The sequence below is a fragment of the Scardinius erythrophthalmus genome, assembly GCF_964197995.2.
Source record: "Scardinius erythrophthalmus genome assembly, chromosome: 23".
Taxonomy (NCBI): Eukaryota; Metazoa; Chordata; class Actinopteri; order Cypriniformes; family Leuciscidae; genus Scardinius; species Scardinius erythrophthalmus.
In genome coordinates this window covers 5,216,299-5,237,950 of record NC_138243.1, presented here as the reverse complement: position 1 = coordinate 5,237,950, position 21,652 = coordinate 5,216,299, and the positions used below count along the sequence as shown (strand labels likewise).

The window sequence follows — 21,652 nt, the reverse complement described above, 5'->3', positions numbered from 1 at the left end:
CTGAAAGCACACACACACACACACACACACACACACACACACACACACACACACACACACACACACACAGATAAGGGTTAGGGGTGTGTGATGTGTATCGCCAACTATTTTTTAAATGGAATGATGTATGTTGCCAACACTACCAATGAAAACTAGCTTAATGCCTGGTCAGAAAATGTCGCTGGATGACGTAATGTTGGCGGTTCACATCTCTCCTAATCCATGCTTACATATTGTAATTATAATGTAATATACAGCCTAATGTCCAATAAAGCTGTTATCATTTACTTATTTTTTGTCAGATAACGGAAAGAGTAAGATATAGAGCTGGTAAGTCCCGCCCATCCGTAAAACCCCACTGGACCTCTAGGTTGAAAAATCGTCAATGCAAGTGAATGGGAGAAAATAATTATTTTCTGGTCCCGTTTGAATTGTGCCATGAATGTGAACATATGTTGTCTGTGAATTTTTAGCAGCTAGCAGTTGTGGAAAAGACATAACGAGAAAGACTACATGTCGTCTATGTGACGTCACCCCATAAAGTTGACTTACCCGTGGTTTTCCCCAACCTCAGCGATTTTGTCCTCTCCCTGAAAGAAGGCGGTGAAGTGCCCCAAAGACACAGCCATGTTCAGCGGGATCCGTGAGCTAGTGTCCGTGTGCGAGTGGTGGTGACGTTTCAAACGCGTCGAAAGCAGCGAAGAGTTGTAGACCACAAAGTGCTCTCACACAAAGTCTAACCGTATCAAACTTCTACCCGCTAAATTGTAGCATTCTTTACACGAAAAATTATATAAAAAATTCACAGACAACATATGTTCACATTCATGGCACAATTCAAACGGGACCAGAAAATAATTATTTTCTCCCATTCACTTGCATTGACGATTTTTCAACCTAGAGGTCCAGCGGGGTTAGCGGAAGGGGCGGGACTTACCAGCTCTATAGTGACTACATGTTAACCAGCTAAAAATGCTAGATTTGTCACCAGTCACTTTTTTGAAAAAAGTTGCTACTGGGGTCTGAAATGTTGCTAATCTAGAATCATAGTCGCTTAATTTGCAACTATGGTCCCAAACAAAGCCACAGCGAAACTGTTGTGCTTCGTTCCTGAATATCACTTTAATGATTCAATGATCCAATGACCCATTCATAAAGACAAGTTGCTTCATTCTTGAATGATTCAGTTGTTTGAACTAATCGGTCACTGACTCAATCATTAAGACAAAGACAAATGACATGCCATCATTTAACGGAGCTTTTAGTTTAATATTTAAAGTATTTTATTAAAATAAATATTTCTATATTTCAAATTTCAATACTCAAAATATTATTTTTAAAATAATATCATAGTATTTACACAATAAATACATCTAAATGCTGCTTTAGATGCAGTTTCTGTGCAACTTTTGCAGTGCAAAAAAGGATTTTGATTGGTAAAAGCCTATAGTGTTTCGTTCTAATTAATTGATTTAATGTAAGAATTTTACATAACAGATTAATTCATAAATCTAATAAGGTTAAAACAATGCCCTTATAAAGGTAAAAACACCCCTGAAACGCCTTAATGAAAAACGTAATTTCTGTCACTGCTGTGAACTGAGCACCGCACAGAATATGAAAAATATGAAAAGATTTTTGGTCGATATGGCACAATATTGGTTTACATCTACCTTGTGTGGTTCTCCAGCACTTTGAGAGGCGAGGTGGCGAAGCGCAGGTCCCACATCTGTATGACGGGCATCCGGTCGTCTTCAGAGGCCAGCACCAGCTGAGTGGCCACCTCTGGGTTCCAGGACAGGCCAGAGCAGTGCATCTGAACCACAACACACACACCACACACACCACTGCATGAACACCGACACGGCCTCAGACGACAACAGTAACAATGACATAGAAATACTATAGAAGTACCACAGCCGTTACATGATAATTGGTCATTAGTGAAGTACACACAAGTTATTAGGTATTATTAATGCAAGCTCACTGTTATTATTAGGAGGTTTAGTCAAATCAAGGCAGAGATGAATAACTGCACAAACCCTGTTGCTGTGGTCGCTGACTTTGATGATCAGGTCGTTCTTCCTCAGGTCCCAGACTGAAGCTTTTCCGCTGGGACTGGCCGAGGCCAGGATGTGCTGAACCTGCTTGTTCCACGCCACACAGCTGATGTCCTCCAGGGGCTAGAGGAACAAACACCAGTCAAAACTGGACAGGGCTGCTTACGGTCCCAGGACAAAACAGTCCAGCACACGTCTCTATGGTCTTTCCATCCCTAGATATATGGGTGTCACTTTATTTTGATGGTCCCTTGAACACATTCTGTTAACTATAACATTGCACCTCCATGTCTACTAACTCTCACTAGAGTATTAATAGACTGGTAGTGTTAGGGTTAGTGGATGGATTATCTCGGCAAAGGAGAAGTGCTCACTAACACAGATTTAGACAGATTTGTGAACAAAATTTGAGAGAAATAGGCCTTTTGTGTAGATAGAAAAAGTCTTAGATCTTTGAGTTCAGCTCAGGAAAAATGGAGTCAAAAACAAAAGTGTTGCGTTTATAATTTTGTTCAGTGTATAAGTAACTTAATACAACTACATGTCAACTAACTCTCATTAGAGTATTAGTAGAGTGTCAGGCTAGGTGATATTAGATTAAGTTGACATGTAGTAGCAAAGTCTCTTATAGTCAGTATAATGTCTGTTGAGGAGCGTCACAATAAAGAGTTTGCAGATATTAAGCAGACAGTCTACTAATACTCTAATGAGAGTTAGTTGACATGTAGTTGCACAGTTACTTATAGACTGTTCAAAAGGGACTATCAAAATAGAGTGTTACTGATATATGTAGGCTTCCTTTAATTATTATTATTTGTGTGACAGTTGTTTCATCCACCAGGCACAAATCTTATTTGCTTAGAAGAGAGATTTGGATCAATCCTCGAACCCAGTGTTTCTCAGCCTTTTCCTTCCAAGGGCCTCCATTGTGCACAACAACACTCAAAGGCTGTAACGCTGCAATGGACAGCGCCTGAAATGGTTCGTTTTCAAACATTTTCATCTAATTTACAGAAACTAGTGTCCATTATAAGTTGAGAATAATTTTTTTTCCAGGATTTGCCCACGATTCTGATTAGACAACTAAAGTTACAAACTATCAGTTTGAGGGAATGATTCAACGACTCATAAATAATTAGCTTGTTTCATTACTGGATGAATCAGCGTTTTTGAACGAAGCTCTCGAAACGAATGATTCAATGACAAACATTTTTTAACAGTGGCTTGTCGCACATTCTGGTGTAACGATGTAATCAACACAATTGTTGTTTGAAGTGTCAAGTCACTTTCAAAATATGATTTGCTCTATTATGATCGCTACCATAAACATCAGTGTTTATATCCGAATTATAACCTTTTATCCCAGTTATTGTAAGACAGAAATAATGATACTGTGTGGTTGAAGAGACTGTTTGGTACTGTCATACCTAAACATGACAACTTCTTAACCATCAAGACATGGGAACCCTAGTTCTTGAACCAGTTAAACTAGTTCAAAAAAAGTTGTTTAACCAGTGAACTAAGGACTTGTTTTGATTTCTGAAACACCTAATGTTGCAACTTGGACACATCATCAGTGATAAAAACATGATGATAAAATGACACTTAAAAACACAAAACTTGCACAAAGTTGATCACTCTCCTGAGTGCACATGAGATCTGTACCTGTGTTTTGGGCCCTGGCGTCATTGGCGAGCTGAAGTTGTTCAAATCCCAAATGTAGATTTCGGACTCGTTTCCCCCGGAGGCCACGAGGTTTGGCTGAAGAAGAAGAAACAGTCATGTACACTGATCGAAACACCACTTACTGTCATGGACAAATCATTATTCTTGTACAAACTGACCCAAGTATGAGAACTTGGTTAGGGTCATCACCTGAAATGAGTTGACATCGAGGGCTCTCACTGGCCCCGAATGTTTCTCGCTCTGGGAAATGATCACTTCACTATCTCCAGCAATGACTTTGGAGGCGTCGTAGAGGATGATGTTGCCGTTCTCGCCTCCAGCGATGAGAACGCCTGATGGCAAACCCTGGTCTTCAATGCCCTGCGGACCCCACACTAGTTTGTGGTATCTGGAGGCACAACACAAGAGTTACAACTGGGGTTCAAAACTAACCCCACGCACTGAGATGAGAACAAAATGTGGCTGGCCCATAACTTTATTCCCCTCGCTATAATAAAATTATATTCCCTCACTGACATAACAGAAAGCTAAAGAAAAAACATACTGACGAAAATACTGACGACTCCTTTCTGGAAGTCAAAATCGGTTCTTTTAGGGGATAATAACTCCATTTACCTGCACCTTGAAATTTTGCAGACCTTTTACAATCAAATACAGCTATAAACACACTATATGAAAGGTAATATCTGAAAAAGCATAATAAGGGGCACTAAAACACATTTTCTTAATTCACTCCCCCATTGACAGGTGTGGCAAAGGTTTTTAGGATCCTGGTTTCCACTGGATTCCTGGTTTTATAGGAATAGCTCACCCAAACATATTTTTATTCCATTATCATTTACTCATCATCATTTTTAAACCTATACAATGTTCTTGTTTCCATGGAAAACAAAAAGTGAGTCACAGAAACTCAAAGGTGCTCTATATAATGAAAGTAGAGCTGCACGATTAAACGTTAAAAGATCGTGATCTCTATTAAAACCCCGGCTCGATCTTATTCCTAAAGGACAGCGATTCCCCTGTGTCTATTAAACCTTTGACTAGTACAATCACAGCGAACATTCAGATCTGCGAAACGCTGATTCATCCAGTAATGAAACAAGTGAAGTATTAATGAGCGAGTCATTGAATCATTCATCCAAACCATTTGTTTTAATACTTCATTCAGATTTATTGAACATTTTAAATAGACTGCAGCAATTAACATTTGTCAGAACCTCTAGTAAATTACATGTTATTTTGTTTAGTTTGTCTGTTCAGAATCGATTTGAAACAACAAACAAAACAAAAATCAGGATTCTCAATTTATCCAGAATCGCGCAGCTCTAAATGAAAGTGAATGGGCTCTTGCATTAAAGATTTATTTCAAGTCTTCCAAAGTCATACAAAATAAGTTGTAACAGGATTACATTAAAAGCAGTGTCTGTGAGTCCGTGTCTGTCAGCACATGTTTTCAATAAATCATTAGCACACAAAGCGAGCACAGTACCTGTGTGGAGAGGAGAAAGAGCCGCATGACTTCATGGCTAAAGTGGGATCAGCCAGATCCAGTTCGAAGATCTCCAGTGATGCAGTGGTGCTGAAGGTGGCATCGAGCTGCTGGGCCGAGGTACCTGACAATTGTTCATCAAGAAGACTAATTACACCAAATACTCAGGGTTCCCAGACGTTCTGGCCAATGACTGTTCCATGTATTTTCCAGTTCCTTGTGATTACGATCAGGTCTCGACAATAAGGACTATTCGGGACGGGAAGAAACGTCGCTCGGGAGAGCTGATACTGTCACTTGCCCGATCGGGACAGTGCTGCATTTAACATTTGTACGACGTGTTTTTAAGCATTGCCAATTTAAATATTCAAGCGCAAGAAAACACGAAAGAGAACTCAATTCAAGTTTTGTGTGCGCACACATCTAGAAAGCCGCTTCTTAGACAGCGAGCGAATGCTGAACTGAGCTCTCTTTCACAGCGAGTATCCTAGTAAACACAGTCTGCTATGTCTTAAGTGGACGTACACAGTTGAGGAATAAAACACATGTGTAACAGTATATTGGGTCTGTGCAGATCTTAAAGTGACAGCAGCCTAATAAACCTGCATAAACCTGCATAAACCTGCTGTGTTTTAATGTTAATCAAACAATAAAGCACAAAATCTCACATAATAACCTTATAACCTTTGTAACTTTAATAAGGATTAATATATATTTATATTTATATTTTTATACAGTAAAGACTATGCAGTCATATTTTACATTTATTAATGTTTTTTTCTACCTGCTAGACTTGAAAAACAGTGTTTATTTATGCATATGTGTGTTCTATTGCTGTATTTTCACTATTTGTTCTATTTTATTACTTGTCTTTAACAATATTTGAAATTGATATGAGTTAGGCTAGTAGTCTTAAGTGTCACAACCTTATTTATTAAGGTCATGGGTTAAAAACAACAAAGACAATAACTAGGCCTATTTTATTTATTACTTTTTTTGTGGTGAGGCCAGTGAAAATTTTGTCAGGAAACTAAACGTTTGAACCACAGACCTGACCGGCCAGTAAAGAATGTCCTCAGCGTCGAGTCCTGACTATATAATGATCTTTAAGAATCAAATCCAGAATCAATTCGCTAATGATTCATTTACTGATTTGTGATAAATTTTTCCTGTAATGACAAAAGGTGATGATACACAGGGCAACCTTTTGAGTGATTGTTGCTTGGGCACTTTCCCATTGAAAATGGGCAATACATTTCTATCTGGATAATTCAGATCGGTCATGGGCCCTGTGTCTCATCTGATTGCCCGTTGACAGCAACATTGCCCAGCAACACTGCTTAAAAAGTTGCCCTGTGTATCATCACCTTAAGCTATTATACAAAATGACATTATGATTAGTTATGAATCATCTTTGAGTGTTAATGAACACCGTTACCTGCGGCCAGGTAGATGGGGTGCTGCTGCGCTGGACTCCAGGCCTGGATAGCGGTTCGGTTGATCTCTTTTAGCTTCATCCTGACATTAAAACAACAACACACATGTTATATGCTATGATTACTTTAACAAATGTCACCATTTACAGTTGCTGTCCACATTTTCTAGGTAAGGAAAGGTAATAAGGATTGTTCTGTTCTCTATCATTCAATGGGAGCAGTCTCCTGAAAATAATGCAATTAAACATGAATAATTATTATGACAATAAACACGTGATATATTATAAAAGCGATAGTGCAAGAGCAGCTGGGACTTTGAAATGCCAACAAACCTAATAAGATAATGCTGCTAAATAACTTAAGACATATCACAATTGGACAATTAAATAGGATTACGCTTAATTAGAGGTTCATAATCAAACGCTGTCAGCATAAGAGGAGACAAGATCGCAGCACACACGTGTTATTGAGTGAAACATGCAATCTACACACGTAATGTCCATTTAAAACAGATAATACTGTAGCAGAGAGGCTAATGCAGCAGTCTACAGAAGGGTTTCTTTAGTTTTAAAAGTGCTTACCTTCTGTTTTCGTGCTTCCAGCGGTCAAACACGCAGATTCATCCACACACAAACACGAGCGTTGCAGTGAATTAGCAGAATAACTTTATAAGATGCGAGGGTTTGTGTGTTTTGTGTGAGATTTGCCCCGGCTGCAGATGGACTGTATTCCACGTCCCCACTGCTGTCCATCAACGTGGCACCGCAAGCCCCGCCCACTTCAGTGACGACTTCCGGCAACAACTCCCATTCCGGCGGAAGAGCTCTGTGTTGTCCTGTAAGTGTGTGTTTTGGTTTTTTTGGCACCTGTGTGTGTTTGTACTTCTCAAATCTCACGTAGTGATGCTTTTAGCTGCTTCGGCGATTTGTAAGAATATGTTTGCATGTAGAAAGTTTATTGTATGAAATCATATTCACTGTGGACAGATTGACAGTGCATAATCAGTCCATTTACACGCAGTACTGTGGCAGTACCATGGTACAGTGATGGGGTTATTACATGTTAAAGGGTTAGTTCACCCAAAAATGAAAATGCTGTCATTAATTACTCACCCTCATGTCGTTCCACACCTGTAAGACTTTCGTTCATCTTCGAAACACTAATGAAGATATTTTAATGAAATCTGAGAGATTCCTGTCCCTCCATTGACAGCTACGCAACTGCCACTTTGACGCTGCAGAAAGTTCATAAAGAGATCGCAAAACTAATCCATATGAATCGAGCGGTTTATAAGATGAACAGATATAATTTAGGCCTTTATTAATATATTACCATTGATCAGCAAACATAAACAAGCTCAACAGAATCTGCTTGACACGAGAGAACAAACCCCATTGGTTCAAGTGATTAACATTCATTTACCATGGTAATTACATAGCACAGTATGTCTACACAAAGTGGCAGTGATAGTTTTTTTGGTTGCACAAAACAGAAGTGATAGTATAAGAACTAGTGTTTAAGCATTTGTGCATAATGATAGTAAATTTAGAAGTGAAATTGCTGTTAAATCACACTGAATGCTTTTGTGGGGAAAGCATTTAAAGACCATTTGAGAGAACAGAGTGTTGTCTAAATGTTAAGCTTAAGATGTGAAAGATTTATAGCATTTATATATTTAGATTTAAAGTTTATTAAACAATAAATGTACAAACAATGTCAACATTTTTACAAAATGGTCATTAATTAGGCTAAATCTGCTTTAATATGGTTATAAGCCAATTGAGCCGTGACTATATTCACATTATAGCAAGTGCCTTATTGCTTTTATTATGATTTGCAGTTACAGCATAAATTTATCACACTACACTTTTCGTTCCATACGCATGCGAATGCTTCAGACCACAAACGCAAGTTTCCCATTTCGCTGCGTTCCAAAGTTCAAGTTTGGTGAACTCTGACCTGCGAATTCGCTTCACCTGAACATGTGTGACCAGTAGAAGATCAATACGTCTGAATTAAAAGAACGATTTTTTTGCAATAAAGTTGAGTAAATGTAATCTTTTTTCATTTTGAGTGTATTATTATATCTTATATGTTGAATTCATGTTTGTGATGTCAGAAATCCCGCATACTCAAAGTCTAGTGTGAGCTAGCTAGAATTAAATAATATTATGCGTTTTTCTTCATTATACTGTCAAGTGAACATCAAACATTTAGCAGCAGAATTCATCCAGCAAAAATCCAATGTAATAATATACAGCATGTTGTAACATTGCAGAATTCCTTCCCTGACAATATGTGGGTGGGGACCATATTTCTATAACAATTAAAATGATTACTTGAATAACCTAATGTGAGCTTTTGTGTAATTGCTGTATCGTTTCTGTGTCAAGTAAATATGATTGTTATACCTTCAGATGGCTACAACAAAATTATTTCTTTCAGAGTACAAGTCCTGAAGCAGAGACTGTCAGACGGCATCACAGAAAGTAGAACATAGGGTTGAGTGGGGTAAGATGAGCCAGTGGGTAAGTTGAGACACCCTTGTATCTAGGCAACTGTGCATTGCTTTGTCATGTGACCAAACATTCTGAAGTTGCGCAGCATATCCGGCTGTCTGTAAATGAGAGAAACACAAAGGAGAAGTAAGTTTGTTTTACTTGGAAAGTGTTTTTTTTTTTTTTTCATGTCAAAGTTTATTATTCAGCTCAAAAATTATACAACGCCGCCCAGACTGAAAATCTGAAATTCAAAACATGATTGAAACTAAACAGGTTTAAAAATAAACAGAAAGTTTTGTCATTTCGAAAAATACAAAACAAAGGTTATGAATTAAAATTAATATATGTTGATAATATTTTCATTTTATAATCATTTGTGATGAAAAAAAAAAGATTAAATTAGAGAAATGCAAAATAAAAGCATTCTGACTAGTGGGCTTAGACTCATAGACCACTGTTAATCATAAAATCATTTATCAAATATATCATTTTTTTCATGATTTTTTTAAATAAGTCGCTTTTGCTCACCAAGGCTTGCATTTATTTGATCGAAAATACAGTAAAAACAGTATTATTGTGAAATATTATTCCAATTTGTTTTCTATATGAATAAATGTTAAAATGTAATTTATTCCTGTGATCAAAGCTGAATTTTCAGCATCATTACTCCAGTCTTCAGTGTCACATGATCCTTCAGAAATCACTCTAATATGATGCAACATTTCTGATTATTATCAGTGAAAACAGTTTTACTGATTCATATTTCTGTGGAAATGTTTGAGGATTTTTGGATGAATAGAAGGTTATTTATACCTTTACTGTCACTTACTGTCAGTTTAATGCATATTTATATTAATGATCCTTCAGAAATCATTCTGATATGATGATTTGATGCTCAAGAAACATTTATGATTATTATCAGTGTTGAAATCAGTTGTGCTGCTCCTGATACATCTTATAAAGGGAGTCTTTGATGAATAGAGAGTTCAAACAAACAACATTTGTGCAAATGACAGCAACAGAGTGTCGACCCAGATCCGGCCCACATGTGATATGCGTGAAATCCACATGTGCCAGATGTGGCCCGGATCTGGGCCGACACTCTGCTGCTGTAGTCACTTTTGATTCATTTAATGCATCCTTGCTGTATAAAACTAATTAAAAAAAATCTTACTGAGACCAACTTTTGAACGGTAGTGTATGTAATGTTAAAATGCAATTCAATCTGCATTTCATGTTGTTGTCGAAACTAGGAAAGCTATCATGCCACGAAACTACATTCGAAAGACGGACTGGGGCTCGGTGACCTACGAGGAGCTGGAGAAAGCGTTCGTTGAAGTCAAGCGTGGGAAATCGATCAGGACAGTGGCGAAGGAGCGGAAGATCGGCAGGTCCACCCTGCAGAGGTACATGAAGAAGGCTGAAGAAAAGAGAGAGAAGACAGTCGGGTACAGAGGAACGGCAGAGGCCAAGAGGATCTTGTCCGAGGAATCGGAGGAGGAGCTCGCAGAGAACATCAGGACGCTGGCTGAACGCACACACACTCTTACTCCAAAGAAATGCAGGGAAATGGCATTTGAATTTGCACAGAGGAACAACATTCCTGTGCCCAACAACTGGGGGGAGCAGAGGTTAGCAGGTAGGGTCTGTGCGGACGACTCTTGCAGTAAATCCACACACTCCTCTTGTGTTGCTGACTTCAGTTTGTGATTCCTGTAGGTCGAGATTGGCTCAATAGTTTCATAGCCCGCCACGATCTCTGCCGGCACATAACTGAAGCAGCGTCTTTGGGAAGCCACGGACAGGTGACAGAGCTAAAGCATATCTGACGAGATTATGAACTGTTGGTGGAGATCCTGCAGTCATGGAAAACTTCCAAAGGCTTGGAGATATGGAAATTAATATAGTCAGTGAGCATTTATAAGCTCAAACATAATTCAGAAATTGCTCTTTGAGATGAAATGATCAAAACTCAAATGATTTTTAAAAATAGAAAGTGATGGAAATGCTTTGCGGAAGATTTGGAGCTCTTACGTCTAATAAAATACTTTATCCATTTTCTAGATCATGAGTTTCAGTCTCGTCAACCCAGACGAAGTCAAAGAGGAGAGCGGTGTTCCTGTCCCGGTTCATGCCGCTTCAGAGGAGGAGAGCGCTGGCGTCTGTGCTTCAGACCGAGACCTGTTAAAGACGGACTTATTTCTTACATGATGTTATATATGGGGAAAAAAGTTGAAACATTTTGGTGCTTAATCTTGTTTCCTGTTGGTTTAAGGATATCTTTAAGAATATAAAGTACTGTAAAATTACTTGATCACACATTATCAAATTATTATTATTATCATCATTGTTGTACTTTTGTTTATGCTTTTACTTATGTAAATTATTTTTTCTTCAAATAATGCGAAAAAAATTCATTAAATGTTTCAAATCGGCATCCATATACAGTAGTGACCAAAAGTGATGTCCGGCCTAGAAAAATCGACACCTTCACCCTTTATTCAAATATTATTTAAAAAAAAAAAAATGTGTTAAAGATTTTGTAAGCATATTGCATCCATTGTTTTATTTGTGATGATAACGCAATGAAACATGCCTAATTGTGCCGACATAATTTTTTGGCCAGGCTGTCATACAAACAAATTATGGACACATGCAAAACCAAGAGAGAAAATTTTATATTTATTGATTATCTGATCATCTGATTATGTAGTCAATGTACACTCTTAGGAAAATAAATGCTAATTGGGCTTTATTGAGCCCAAGATTTGTTACAAAATTATAAAGAGCCTTTTAGTCCAAGCATTTTCTATATAAGGAGAAATGTCTAAAATTATTGCATTATACTATATATATATATATATATATATATATATATATATATATATATATATATATATATATATATATATATATATTGCTAGTGATAAGTGAAGTGTTGAACTGTTTGATTCGTAAAATTTAATAGAAATAGAATTTAATTAATTAAAATTAATTAATGAACTAATTTTGTCAGATAAATACCTTAATCAAATATAGTATTTTCCTCATATTTTTTTGGTTCAATCGAACATGTACATGGTCATTAAGACAAAGACTGTGGCTCAAAGCACTGATGCCAATGCCAATGGGTAAACCTCCCACCCTGTATTGGTTTTATCTGTTTCTTTATCTGTTTTATATCGGGTGAAAAAAAATGTTTCCAAAGATATTAAATACAGTGTACTCAGGAAGTATTAAGGCCCTTTCATTTTTTTCACATTGTGTTTTTTTTATCTACACTCTTGCTAATTTTCTGGCTGGTCCTCATTTATAGTTAGGCAGATAAGTGATAAAATTGAGTTGATGTCCTGCGATTTGGCATGATAGCCTTCCAAAGTCTTCATACAGATGGTTCACTCATGAAGAGAAAGTGCAACGTGCAATATGGCGGATCAAGTCCCGCCTTCTCAATAAAACAGCAAATGGCTGATTAGTAAAGTCATCACGTCACTGCAGAAACGGAGAATTTGATTGGAAGAGATAAGAGTTTTATGATTGACTGAAACAACTGCCGTTTCAAAGATGGCCGCCGAGTGAAGTCTACTACTAAGTATTTTAAACGGCATTTTGATAATTCCAAGTATTCTCTCAAACATTTATTTTGAATATTAAGTGGTAATGAAAAAGTATTTATTGCTTCATTATTTTTTATTTTTTTTTGCTGGGGTCAAATTGCTACACAGTTATAATAACAGAAAGGTATATTTGAGTGGCCTAAATTCGGCTAGAGCTTCAATAACACATTTTTACTTGATTATTAGATTATTTTTAGGTAATAATGGGTTAAATTCGAATTCAACATGATTAATTTAGATCAGGAAACATATCTCAACAGAACATGAGGGTTGGTTGATGTAGGAAGGTGTTGCAGTAACGCGCATTGACGCATAGGCGGCGCTGTTTCTCTGTGTTTTGTCCAGTTAGCGCACAGTGGGAGTGTTCCGCCTCAGTCAAGGGCTCCTTCTCCAACACTGCTGTCATTTACAACCAGAAAAGACACAAAGGAAGACGACTGGTGAGAGTGTAAATCTGAGCGCGTGACAGTGCTGGATGTGTGTGTGTGCGCGTGTGTCCGTGTTCATGCTGTCTGCGGATCGTCTGATCTGATCTCGGGCGCAGGTGGATCATTTACCGCATTCAGCAGCTGAGCCTCGGACATCAGCATCAGCATCAGGCGGTAAGACAACTACTCATATAAATGATTCATGCTAGTACATCAGATCTCATCAATGAACTTCACGATACGACTCAGTAAACTGCTGTATTAATCAGCCTGGAGTAGCCTAATGAAACCACATTTCCTGTAAATGGATTTATCCTTTGAATAATAGTAACTGGTTTCATAAGAGGGAAATGCAGCAATTTTTCATAATCATTAAAGGATTAAAAAAAAAAAAATTATAGCAAGACATAACGTCAGTGTGTAAGTGTTCCACCTTATCTGTTTGTTGGTATAGTAGACTATAGGCGTTCATGTATGCTGGAACATTATGTTACTGGTTCTGCACATTATGGTACAAGACACTGCCTTGCAGAAATGCAGTAGGAACTGTTGAATACCTGTATATTTTAGGAAGTAGTTTATATTCATTCTGTTTTGACTTGCCTTTATTTGCAAAGCAAAATAAGAAGACTCACTCATTGTTACGAAAATGAGAATTTTAGTCTTAGCGTTGCATTGCAAACGCCCATGTGAAGTGAAATTCATGATAGATTGGTTAAACCTGGTGCATAAAATTCATTCCACATTTATTTGTATAGCGCTTTTCACAATACACATCGTTTCAAAGCAGCTTTACAGAAAATGCATGAGTCCACATCCACAATACAATTTAGAGTGATGTGTTTTCAGAGGTGTCTAAGTTATGTATTTCAGAAATATACAAAATCACAGTTAGCTACAAATTTATTAATTTAACAATGTAATAATTTAAGGCAGAAACAATGAGCTCATTGCAGTAACGATTACTTGTTGAAAATGTAGATAAACACACACGTGTGACCTTTATTAATGCTCAACTGTTGTTGGCAACCATAAACAGAGAACATTTGAAAGATGTGACTTGGTGGAAGAATTTTTTATTTTTCACATTATATTTATAACTACTATAGTTATAAAAATTGGTGTCTTTTATCATATTGATATGTAAAATAACTGTAACTTCTCCTACCTGTGGTAAATCACTGCAACACTCATTAAAGGGGTAGTTCACCCAAAAATGAAAAATTGCTGTTAATTTACTCACCCTCAGGCCATCCAATATGTAGGTGTCTTTTTTTTTCTTCTGTAGAAATGTAAAGAAGATTTTTAGCTGAAACCGTGGTCCTTGGTGATTCATAAAATGCAAGTCAATGGCTACCATCCCTTTGAGAATAAAACAACAACATATACAGGCAAAACTAAATTAATACCCATGACTCCTTACGATGGATGATGTCTTATGAAGCGAAATAATCGGTGTAGCAAAGTTAAATCTCAGTGAAGGAGGAGACGGGAACCGGTGACCGTTCAACGTAACTTTAATATCATAAAATAAACAAACACAAAACGAAAGTAAAGCGTAACAAAACAAGCAAACATAAACAAAACACAACATGTAGTCCAGGCCTGGTCCTCTCTCGTCCTTCACTGTCGTCACTCCTCCTTTTTATCCTTCTGGAGCTCATCCGTGGGACTCGAGACTGGTGTGCCGTGCAGGTGAGGCTCATTAGTGAAGTCAAGTCAGCTTTATTTATATAGCGCTTTGTACAATACAGATCGTTTCAAAGCAGCTTTACAGAGATAACAGGAAAATAATGCAACACAGTTTGTTTCTAGAAGAAAATAGCGTCACAGTCCAGCTTAAGTAAGTTCAGTGATGGTTAATTTTTGTTGTAAAAAAGTTATTAATTTAGTTCATTTATATATATAGCCGCTCTGGAGAAAACAGTGATGTCATCGTCCAGCTCAGTTCAGTTCATATAATGGTGTCGATGCAGGCAGATCAATATTATTGTTGAATATTAAATTAAATGTCCCCATAGCACTCGCCTGTGCTGCATGGCTCCGTTCCCACGGCTCTCGGCCTCGCCCTGCTTGCCTCAATCGCTCTGTTCAAGAACCGGTCCTGAGCGCGTCGAGGGCGAACCTCCTGACGCGTAATGACGTATGTGCAGGAGCTCAAAGGTTGGTAATCTGTGAAAAGTCAATCTTCCTGCTTGAGATCGCGCAAGTGAATGTAATCTTGATATTTCTATATAGGTTGCGGCATTCAGGATAAGCACAAGTACCACTTTGATGAGCAATACAACACGCATATAAACAAACACAGAGTCAGCTCACGTGTGAGTTTGCTCCCGCACATACAGCGGTGCTTGAGTTTGTGAACCTTTTAGAAATCTCTATATTTCGGCATAAATATGACTTAAAGGGGTCATATAATGGTACATGCACTTTTACAAGTTGATTGTACTGAAATGTGTGTTGGCAGTGCCTGTACACAACCATCATAAAATGATAAAAATCCATCCAGTGTTTTTTTTTAAAATCTTCTTATATGTTTTCCCCTCTCCTAAATCAAGCCTTTCGACCGTGTGACGTCACACGGTCGGACGCCCCTCCCACAATGGTGATTGACAGACCCGTTTCAACACAGACCCGCCCTCGTGAGCGAGCTGTCAATCATAGCCCGCGCCAACCGGCGCGTTCATTGCTGATAGCTGGAGCGCTGAGTAGAATGGCGTCTAAGCGATCGTGGTGTTCTTGGGTGTAATAACGAACACAGCATCATATTGATGTTCCTAAATCCGTACAGCTGAAGACGCAGTGGCTGAGTTTGTTTTCAAAGGGAATATTCCCCACGATCAACGTCAATGCTTTCATGTTTGCGCGAATCATTTCACACACCAGACTGCTTTACAAACGAGGGTCAGTATAAAGCTGGTTTTACTAAGAAGCTGCTCCTGAAAAAAGGATCAGTACCAACTATTCGTGTTCCTGCTGCACCTCCAGAAGAACTGAGTGAGTGTAACGTTTTATTAACCTTTATATTAATCTTTATATTAATCTTTGCAAATCGCTTGCTGCACGCTTCACGATGAATGCGGCTATTTTTACACTCAGGGTACATTACGGCATGTTTTCTATGTATGACGTTCTCAATATAATTCATAATCCCATGTTTATAATAAACAAGGCGTTATGGTTATTGTGTTAGAAACGGTGTACGCACAGAACAGAGGGGCGGGGTGAGCAAAGCTCATTATCATTTAAAGACACATGCACTCAAACGGCGTGATGAAAACAGAGCTGTTTTTGACCAGGTAAAATGAGTGTTTTCTTACAATACTAATGAGAATTTTTAATTAAAGTATATTACAAACTTTTAATTTAGACCCTAAAGAATCATATTAGCTTGTACAAAAATGACATTATATGACCCCTTTAAAACATCATCAGATGTCCTAAAAGTAGCCAAAGACAACTCATTTAAACAAATGAGACAAAATATAATATTGGTAATTTATTTATCCTAGAAAATGATCCAATTGTCTGTGTGAAGCTGTAGAATTAGCAGTTCGTTTGAAGGTGAAATTAGGATCCACCCGTTCTGAGATGTTTTCAATCAATGGGGATGACAATCAGGTGTCAGTGTGTGCCCTGTTTTATTTAAAGAACAGGGATCTAGCAAAGTCTAAATTTCACAACACATTTGGAAGTGTATCATCATGACACGGACGAAGGACTTCAGAAAAGAGTTGCTGTTGCTCATCAGACTAGAAAAGTTTATAAAACCATCTCTAAAGAGTTTTGACTCCACAAATCCACAGTCAGATTGTGGGGAAATGGAAGAAATTCAAGACATTCAATTGAAAAAATTCATGCTAGAGAAAGCCACTGCTCTCCAAGAAGAACATTGCTGCCCGCCTGTGCTAAAGATTAAGAGGACAAGCCACAGGGCTATTGGTGGAAAACGTTTTGTGGACGAATGGGACAAAAATATAACTTTTTGGTTTAAATGAGAAGCGTTATGTTTGGAGAAAGAACAACACTGCATTCCAGCATAATATGCTTATGCCCTCTGTGAAACATGTTGGTGGTAGTATCATGTTTTGGGCCTGTTTTGCTTGCATCTGCGCCTGGACGAATTGCTATCATTGATGGAGCAATCAATTATGAATTATGCCAGGCAATTCTAAAGTCAAATGACAGGACATCTGTCCGTGAACTGAAGCTCAAGAGAAAGTGGGTAATGCAGCAAGACAATGACCCCCAAGCACATTAGCCGTTCTACCAAAGAATGGTTAAAGAAGATCAAAGTTAATGTTTTGGATTGGGCAAGTCAAAGTCCAGACCTTAATCCAGTTTAAAATGTTGTGAAAGGACTTGAAACAAGCAGTTCGTGTGAGGAAACACACCAACATCCCAGAGTTGAAGCTTTTCTGTACTGAGGAATGGGCTAAAATTCCTCCAAGTCGTTGTGCAGGACTGATCAGCAGTTGCTGGAAACGTTTAGCGGCCGTTATCGCTGCACAAGAGGGTCACACCGGATACTGAAAGCAAGAGATCACATACCTGTGCCGCTCTACGATTTCTCAATAAATAATTGACAAAGTAAATATTTTTTGCATAGACTGTAAAAAAAAGATGGATGACGCACATTCACTCTCTTCCATTGTAGAAAAGGAAATATATTGTAGATATGGCGCTTACATCTCGGAGCCGGAGTCTGCGCAGTAGCGAGTGTGAAGTGGAGCCGCGGTATCACACACACGCCCGCAAAATCGGTTTGTACAGTTACTGCAGAACAACTCAGTATGTTGGTGTGAAATAAACAGCTTTGGAAATGTAGAAATGAAAGTTTAAGCTCCAATCTCCTCCCGAAGATCCCAAAAAAAGTCGTTGGTGCCTCAGTGACTACTTCGCTCAGAGAAGCTGTCAATCTCATCTGTCAATCATGACGTCACACTCCCGTTTTTAACTTAAACCAAACTTGTTTAAAAACGAACACTTGATCTTACTTCAGCGTGATTAAAAACTACCTAAAATGACAGAAACCATCTTTGGAAAAAATTTATTTGAAGTGTAATTTGATTGTTTAGTTTGTCTCACGTCTTTTTAGATTACATGGAGAGGGCGGGGTTTATGAGCTAGACTGCATCCAGCCTCCTGGGGGCGATAGAAAAGTTTTGACTTCACTTTTCAGGATTTGAGACAGGTCACATTTGTTTGATTGGGTTTACTTTTAGGACTTTTAGAAATCTGATGATGTTTTAGGTCATATTTATGCAGAAATGCTAAAAGATTCACAAACATTCAAGCACCACTTTATGTCATTATGCAACAGGAAGCATAAGACCTCAATGTATCACCATGAAGTGATTTGCTGTGTATTGTAATCATCTCTCTGGTCACAGTGCGGCGGGGAAAGCAGATATGGCATTTGCTCTGCGGTGTGACATGTGAGACTTGCAGTCAGGAAAGCAGTAAAGTCAGCAGAGTTGCTCGCATCATGGCTGTGCAGAAAGGAAGGAAATCACCTTCATCAAAACACATCAGTCAAACGCACATAGAGTGCAGCACTGAACACCTCGCTGCTTAAACCTTCAAGATACTTACTCATTATTAATCATTCTGTTCAATCAATATCTGGACGTAGCTACTTAATTATTGGCATTATGTTTAGAATGTGTAGCCTGAGAAGAACTGGACACCCAGTGTAACTTAGTCTCCCTGTAGTCAATAATTGTATCCCTTACAACTCATTTTTACTCACCAAAATGACAGTTACAATTTTTTTTCCCTTGAAAAATAATTCTTCATGCCTTAAAATAGCTTGAATGTAACTCGACACCCTTGCCTCATTTAATATATGTGGTTCTATGAATATGCAAATGAGCCCCGCCTCCACTCACTCACTCAGCTCAGAGATCCACTCTTTGACGATCACACATTGATCTGATTGGTTACAAGGTAGTTTGTGACGTCAGAGGCTGCGTTTACACTTGGCATTAGCATGCGATCACCGTGATCCGATCAAGCAGATCGGATCATAAGCCAATCAGGACACGGTGCGTTTACACCTGTCCACATCACGTGGCTGCTGTATCTGGATAACAGATCGGATCTCATATATCCGCGGAGAGAAAAAAAAGAGGATGGCTCCGGTGCAAAGTCGATCTGAAGTGGTGGGTTTTCTTTTAAAAACAGTTTCAGTCAGGGGACATTTTACAAATCTCGGAAAATTAGGAGGATGAAGAGGCTACATTTATCTCTGCTGCTTCCTTTACAAATTTGCGGGAACCAATCACAAACTGGCTTATCCACCTTGTGCGCTATTGGCGGGTTTAATCCAATTGTGTGTGTTGTCCACCTGTGAATGCTGGATTGCGTTTACATTACACTGAGATCCGATCCCAATGCGCCCTCGACTACCTCCGAACCTGCACACGCTGATCCGATAACATTCCCATCAGAAGCGCGTTTACACTGGTCTTTTCAATGTGTATGTATGTGGACAACATCCAGAGACAGGTCGCATGTTAATGCTGTGTGTAAACGCAGCCAGAAACACCAGCGATTTCAAACCGTGTTTTTGAGACTGTCTTTGGTTGAAAGCTGCTGTGAGTGAGTGGAGGCGGGGCTCATTTGCATAATCATAGACCCGCGTATACTAAATGAGACAAAGGTGTAGAGTTACATTCCAGCTATTTTAAGTCATGAAGAATTAAATATGTAATTTTAGTGATCAAAGATGAGTTTTAAGGGATACAATTATTGACTACAGGGAGACTTTAAGAGTTACAGCAAAGATATTGTAGAGGTGAGGGAAGGAGGCTTTTGAACAGTTTTATGCTTTTCTTTTTGCTTACATCTGCAACAAGTGGAGCTCTGATATCTCGGACAGCTTCAGGCTTAAGTTGCATGAAGTGTTGCATCTGTTATTATTTGGATCTTGATTGTACTAGCAGGATTTAGTTGATAAATGCCAACAGCTTGGACTAAATCCACAGGCAAATCCTATCAGAACTTTTGTGAACCCAAGAGCAGTTAGCAAATTAGTAATTGAACTGGTGAGCGGAAAGTTGTACCCACTGGTTATAAGTAACCCAAAAATTAATATTATGTCATTATTTACTTACCCCATGATGTGCCAAATTTTTATGCATGGATGTTTTCAGATTAATTTTTTTGTCATATAAAAAATAAAGATTTGTCATATTCTCTCTTTTTGTGTTCTAGAAAAAATCAGAGCATAAAGATTGATAGAATGAGATGAGGGTGAATGAATGAAAGCAAGCTTCTGTAAGAGCGCATTACTGTTTTGCAAACTAGTTCATCATATGATCCAAGCGCAAATCAAATAATCTTTATTTGGTGCTAAGCACAGAAATCTGGTCAAATACTCATTGAGTGAGAGATTGCACCATTGTTATTCAGGGACAAAACATGAGTGTATTCTAGGATTGTTTTAATACCAAGACTGTGAAAGCGCATTTTTTTCCGCTCAAACCATTGCATTTTTCTACGAGTGTGTTCCAGTTTGCTGTTAAGCTGTGTGTTTGTAGTCAACACTGCAGAATGCTCAGGAACGTCCTAATCTAATCTAGCCTCCATATGTTTCTCTTTAAGAGATCCTCCCGTGCTTAAGACCTTTCGTCTGTGCGATGGTCAGAAATTCCTTACATAATTGTACCTTGGCACTTGTCCCTGAGAGTTTGTGGCATTTCAGCTTTAATTCAGTTTCGGCCTTTGCTGAACAACCAAACGTACATTAGTTCATGTTAACTAGAGTATCTAACAGGGTGTTTGATGTAAACAACATTAAAGATCGAAGTATTAAACTTGCAACACAGGCTCAGTGGAAAAATGTGTTTGCAACGTGTTTGCAAAATTCCCAAACACACTGAAATGAACACAAAGTTTATTCTTTTTCACGCAAATTATGATTACAGGGGAAGATTATCAATTAATAAAGGCTTATTTTCATGCAGTTTCTTGCACAATATTATGTTATGAGCTCAGGACACTTTTATCATAGTGCATGATTTGTAAACTAATACATTTTGACATTTGCATCACATAATCAGCTCCATATGTATGACGTTTCTAACGATGTACACAACCTGGTACAGCATTGTAATGCGGAGCGCTTCAGTACGTGTCATATTAAAAGAGCTCAAAGCTCACTCGTAGAAGCAGCTAAAAGGACATTGTTGCTTGAGCTAATGTGTTTATCTCATGCTTGCTTTGTTAACATTATCAGTCAGGTTTTTTACGTTATTTTCAAATGCAATTGAGCATTAACCTTTTAGCATCACTCAGCATGCATTTAATTGAAGAACTCGATACGTGCAACAACCAACGCAGTAAAATGTTGTCAGATTCACGTTCATCTGTTTTGGATTAAACTTAACACACTTTTAGCACCACTGGACATTTGACTTTGAAAGTGTCAT

At 38.2% G+C, this 21,652-nt stretch overlaps 3 protein-coding genes across 11 annotated transcripts in view; 2 read left to right on the top strand and 1 right to left on the bottom strand.

Annotated features, from left to right (window-relative positions):
• The window catches only part of sec31a (SEC31 homolog A, COPII coat complex component), a 40,170-nt gene extending 32,733 nt beyond the window's left edge, over nt 1–7,437 (bottom strand). For 2 of the 5 annotated variants that reach the window (XM_081354832.1, XM_081354834.1), the window contains exons 1-7: nt 7,253–7,424; nt 6,674–6,753; nt 5,236–5,359; nt 3,936–4,134; nt 3,726–3,821; nt 2,043–2,183; nt 1,674–1,816 (exon numbers count right to left, since the gene is read on the bottom strand). In XM_081354832.1, coding sequence (XP_081210958.1) covers nt 1,674–1,816; nt 2,043–2,183; nt 3,726–3,821; nt 3,936–4,134; nt 5,236–5,359; nt 6,674–6,752 — 782 coding nt within the window. In that variant the 5' untranslated portion in view covers nt 6,753; nt 7,253–7,424. Of the gene's footprint in view, nt 1–1,673; nt 1,817–2,042; nt 2,184–3,725; nt 3,822–3,935; nt 4,135–5,235; nt 5,360–6,673; nt 6,754–7,252 lie in introns of all 5 variants that reach the window. The other 3 variants (XM_081354833.1, XM_081354835.1, XM_081354836.1) reach the window with 3 other exon arrangements.
• On the top strand, nt 7,370–11,954 carry LOC308683941 (uncharacterized protein). Of its 2 annotated transcripts, none has more exons than XM_081354839.1 (5): nt 7,370–7,508; nt 9,117–9,316; nt 10,426–10,811; nt 10,892–10,977; nt 11,237–11,954. In XM_081354839.1, exons 3-5 carry the CDS (start codon nt 10,436–10,438, stop codon nt 11,381–11,383), a joined length of 609 nt encoding a protein of 202 aa, XP_081210965.1. In that variant the 5' UTR covers nt 7,370–7,508; nt 9,117–9,316; nt 10,426–10,435; the 3' UTR covers nt 11,384–11,954. The 2 variants fall into 2 exon arrangements, with proteins under 2 accessions (XP_081210965.1, XP_081210966.1); XM_081354840.1 differs by having other exon boundaries at nt 7,449–7,508; nt 9,117–9,199.
• A 723-nt stretch (nt 11,955–12,677) lies between these two features.
• cdc42se2 (CDC42 small effector 2) overlaps nt 12,678–21,652 on the top strand; it is a 38,710-nt gene continuing 29,735 nt past the window's right edge. Inside the window, exons 1-3 of one of the 4 annotated variants that reach the window (XM_081353597.1) lie at nt 12,678–12,776; nt 13,135–13,229; nt 13,334–13,391. The gene's annotated coding sequence lies outside the window, so the exon portion shown is untranslated. Of the gene's footprint in view, nt 12,914–13,134; nt 13,392–21,652 lie in introns of all 4 variants that reach the window. The other 3 variants (XM_081353596.1, XM_081353595.1, XM_081353594.1) reach the window with 3 other exon arrangements.

Excerpts from the sequence above, each read along its gene's own strand:
- LOC308683941 (XM_081354839.1), top strand. The coding sequence starts at position 10,436 with ATGCCACGAAACTACATTCGAAAGACGGACTGGGGCTCGGTGACCTAC. Across the intron at positions 10,812-10,891 it reads GGGGGAGCAGAGGTTAGCAG|GTCGAGATTGGCTCAATAGT; the intron begins GTAGGGTCTGTG and ends TGATTCCTGTAG. Across the intron at positions 10,978-11,236 it reads CTTTGGGAAGCCACGGACAG|ATCATGAGTTTCAGTCTCGT; the intron begins GTGACAGAGCTA and ends TCCATTTTCTAG.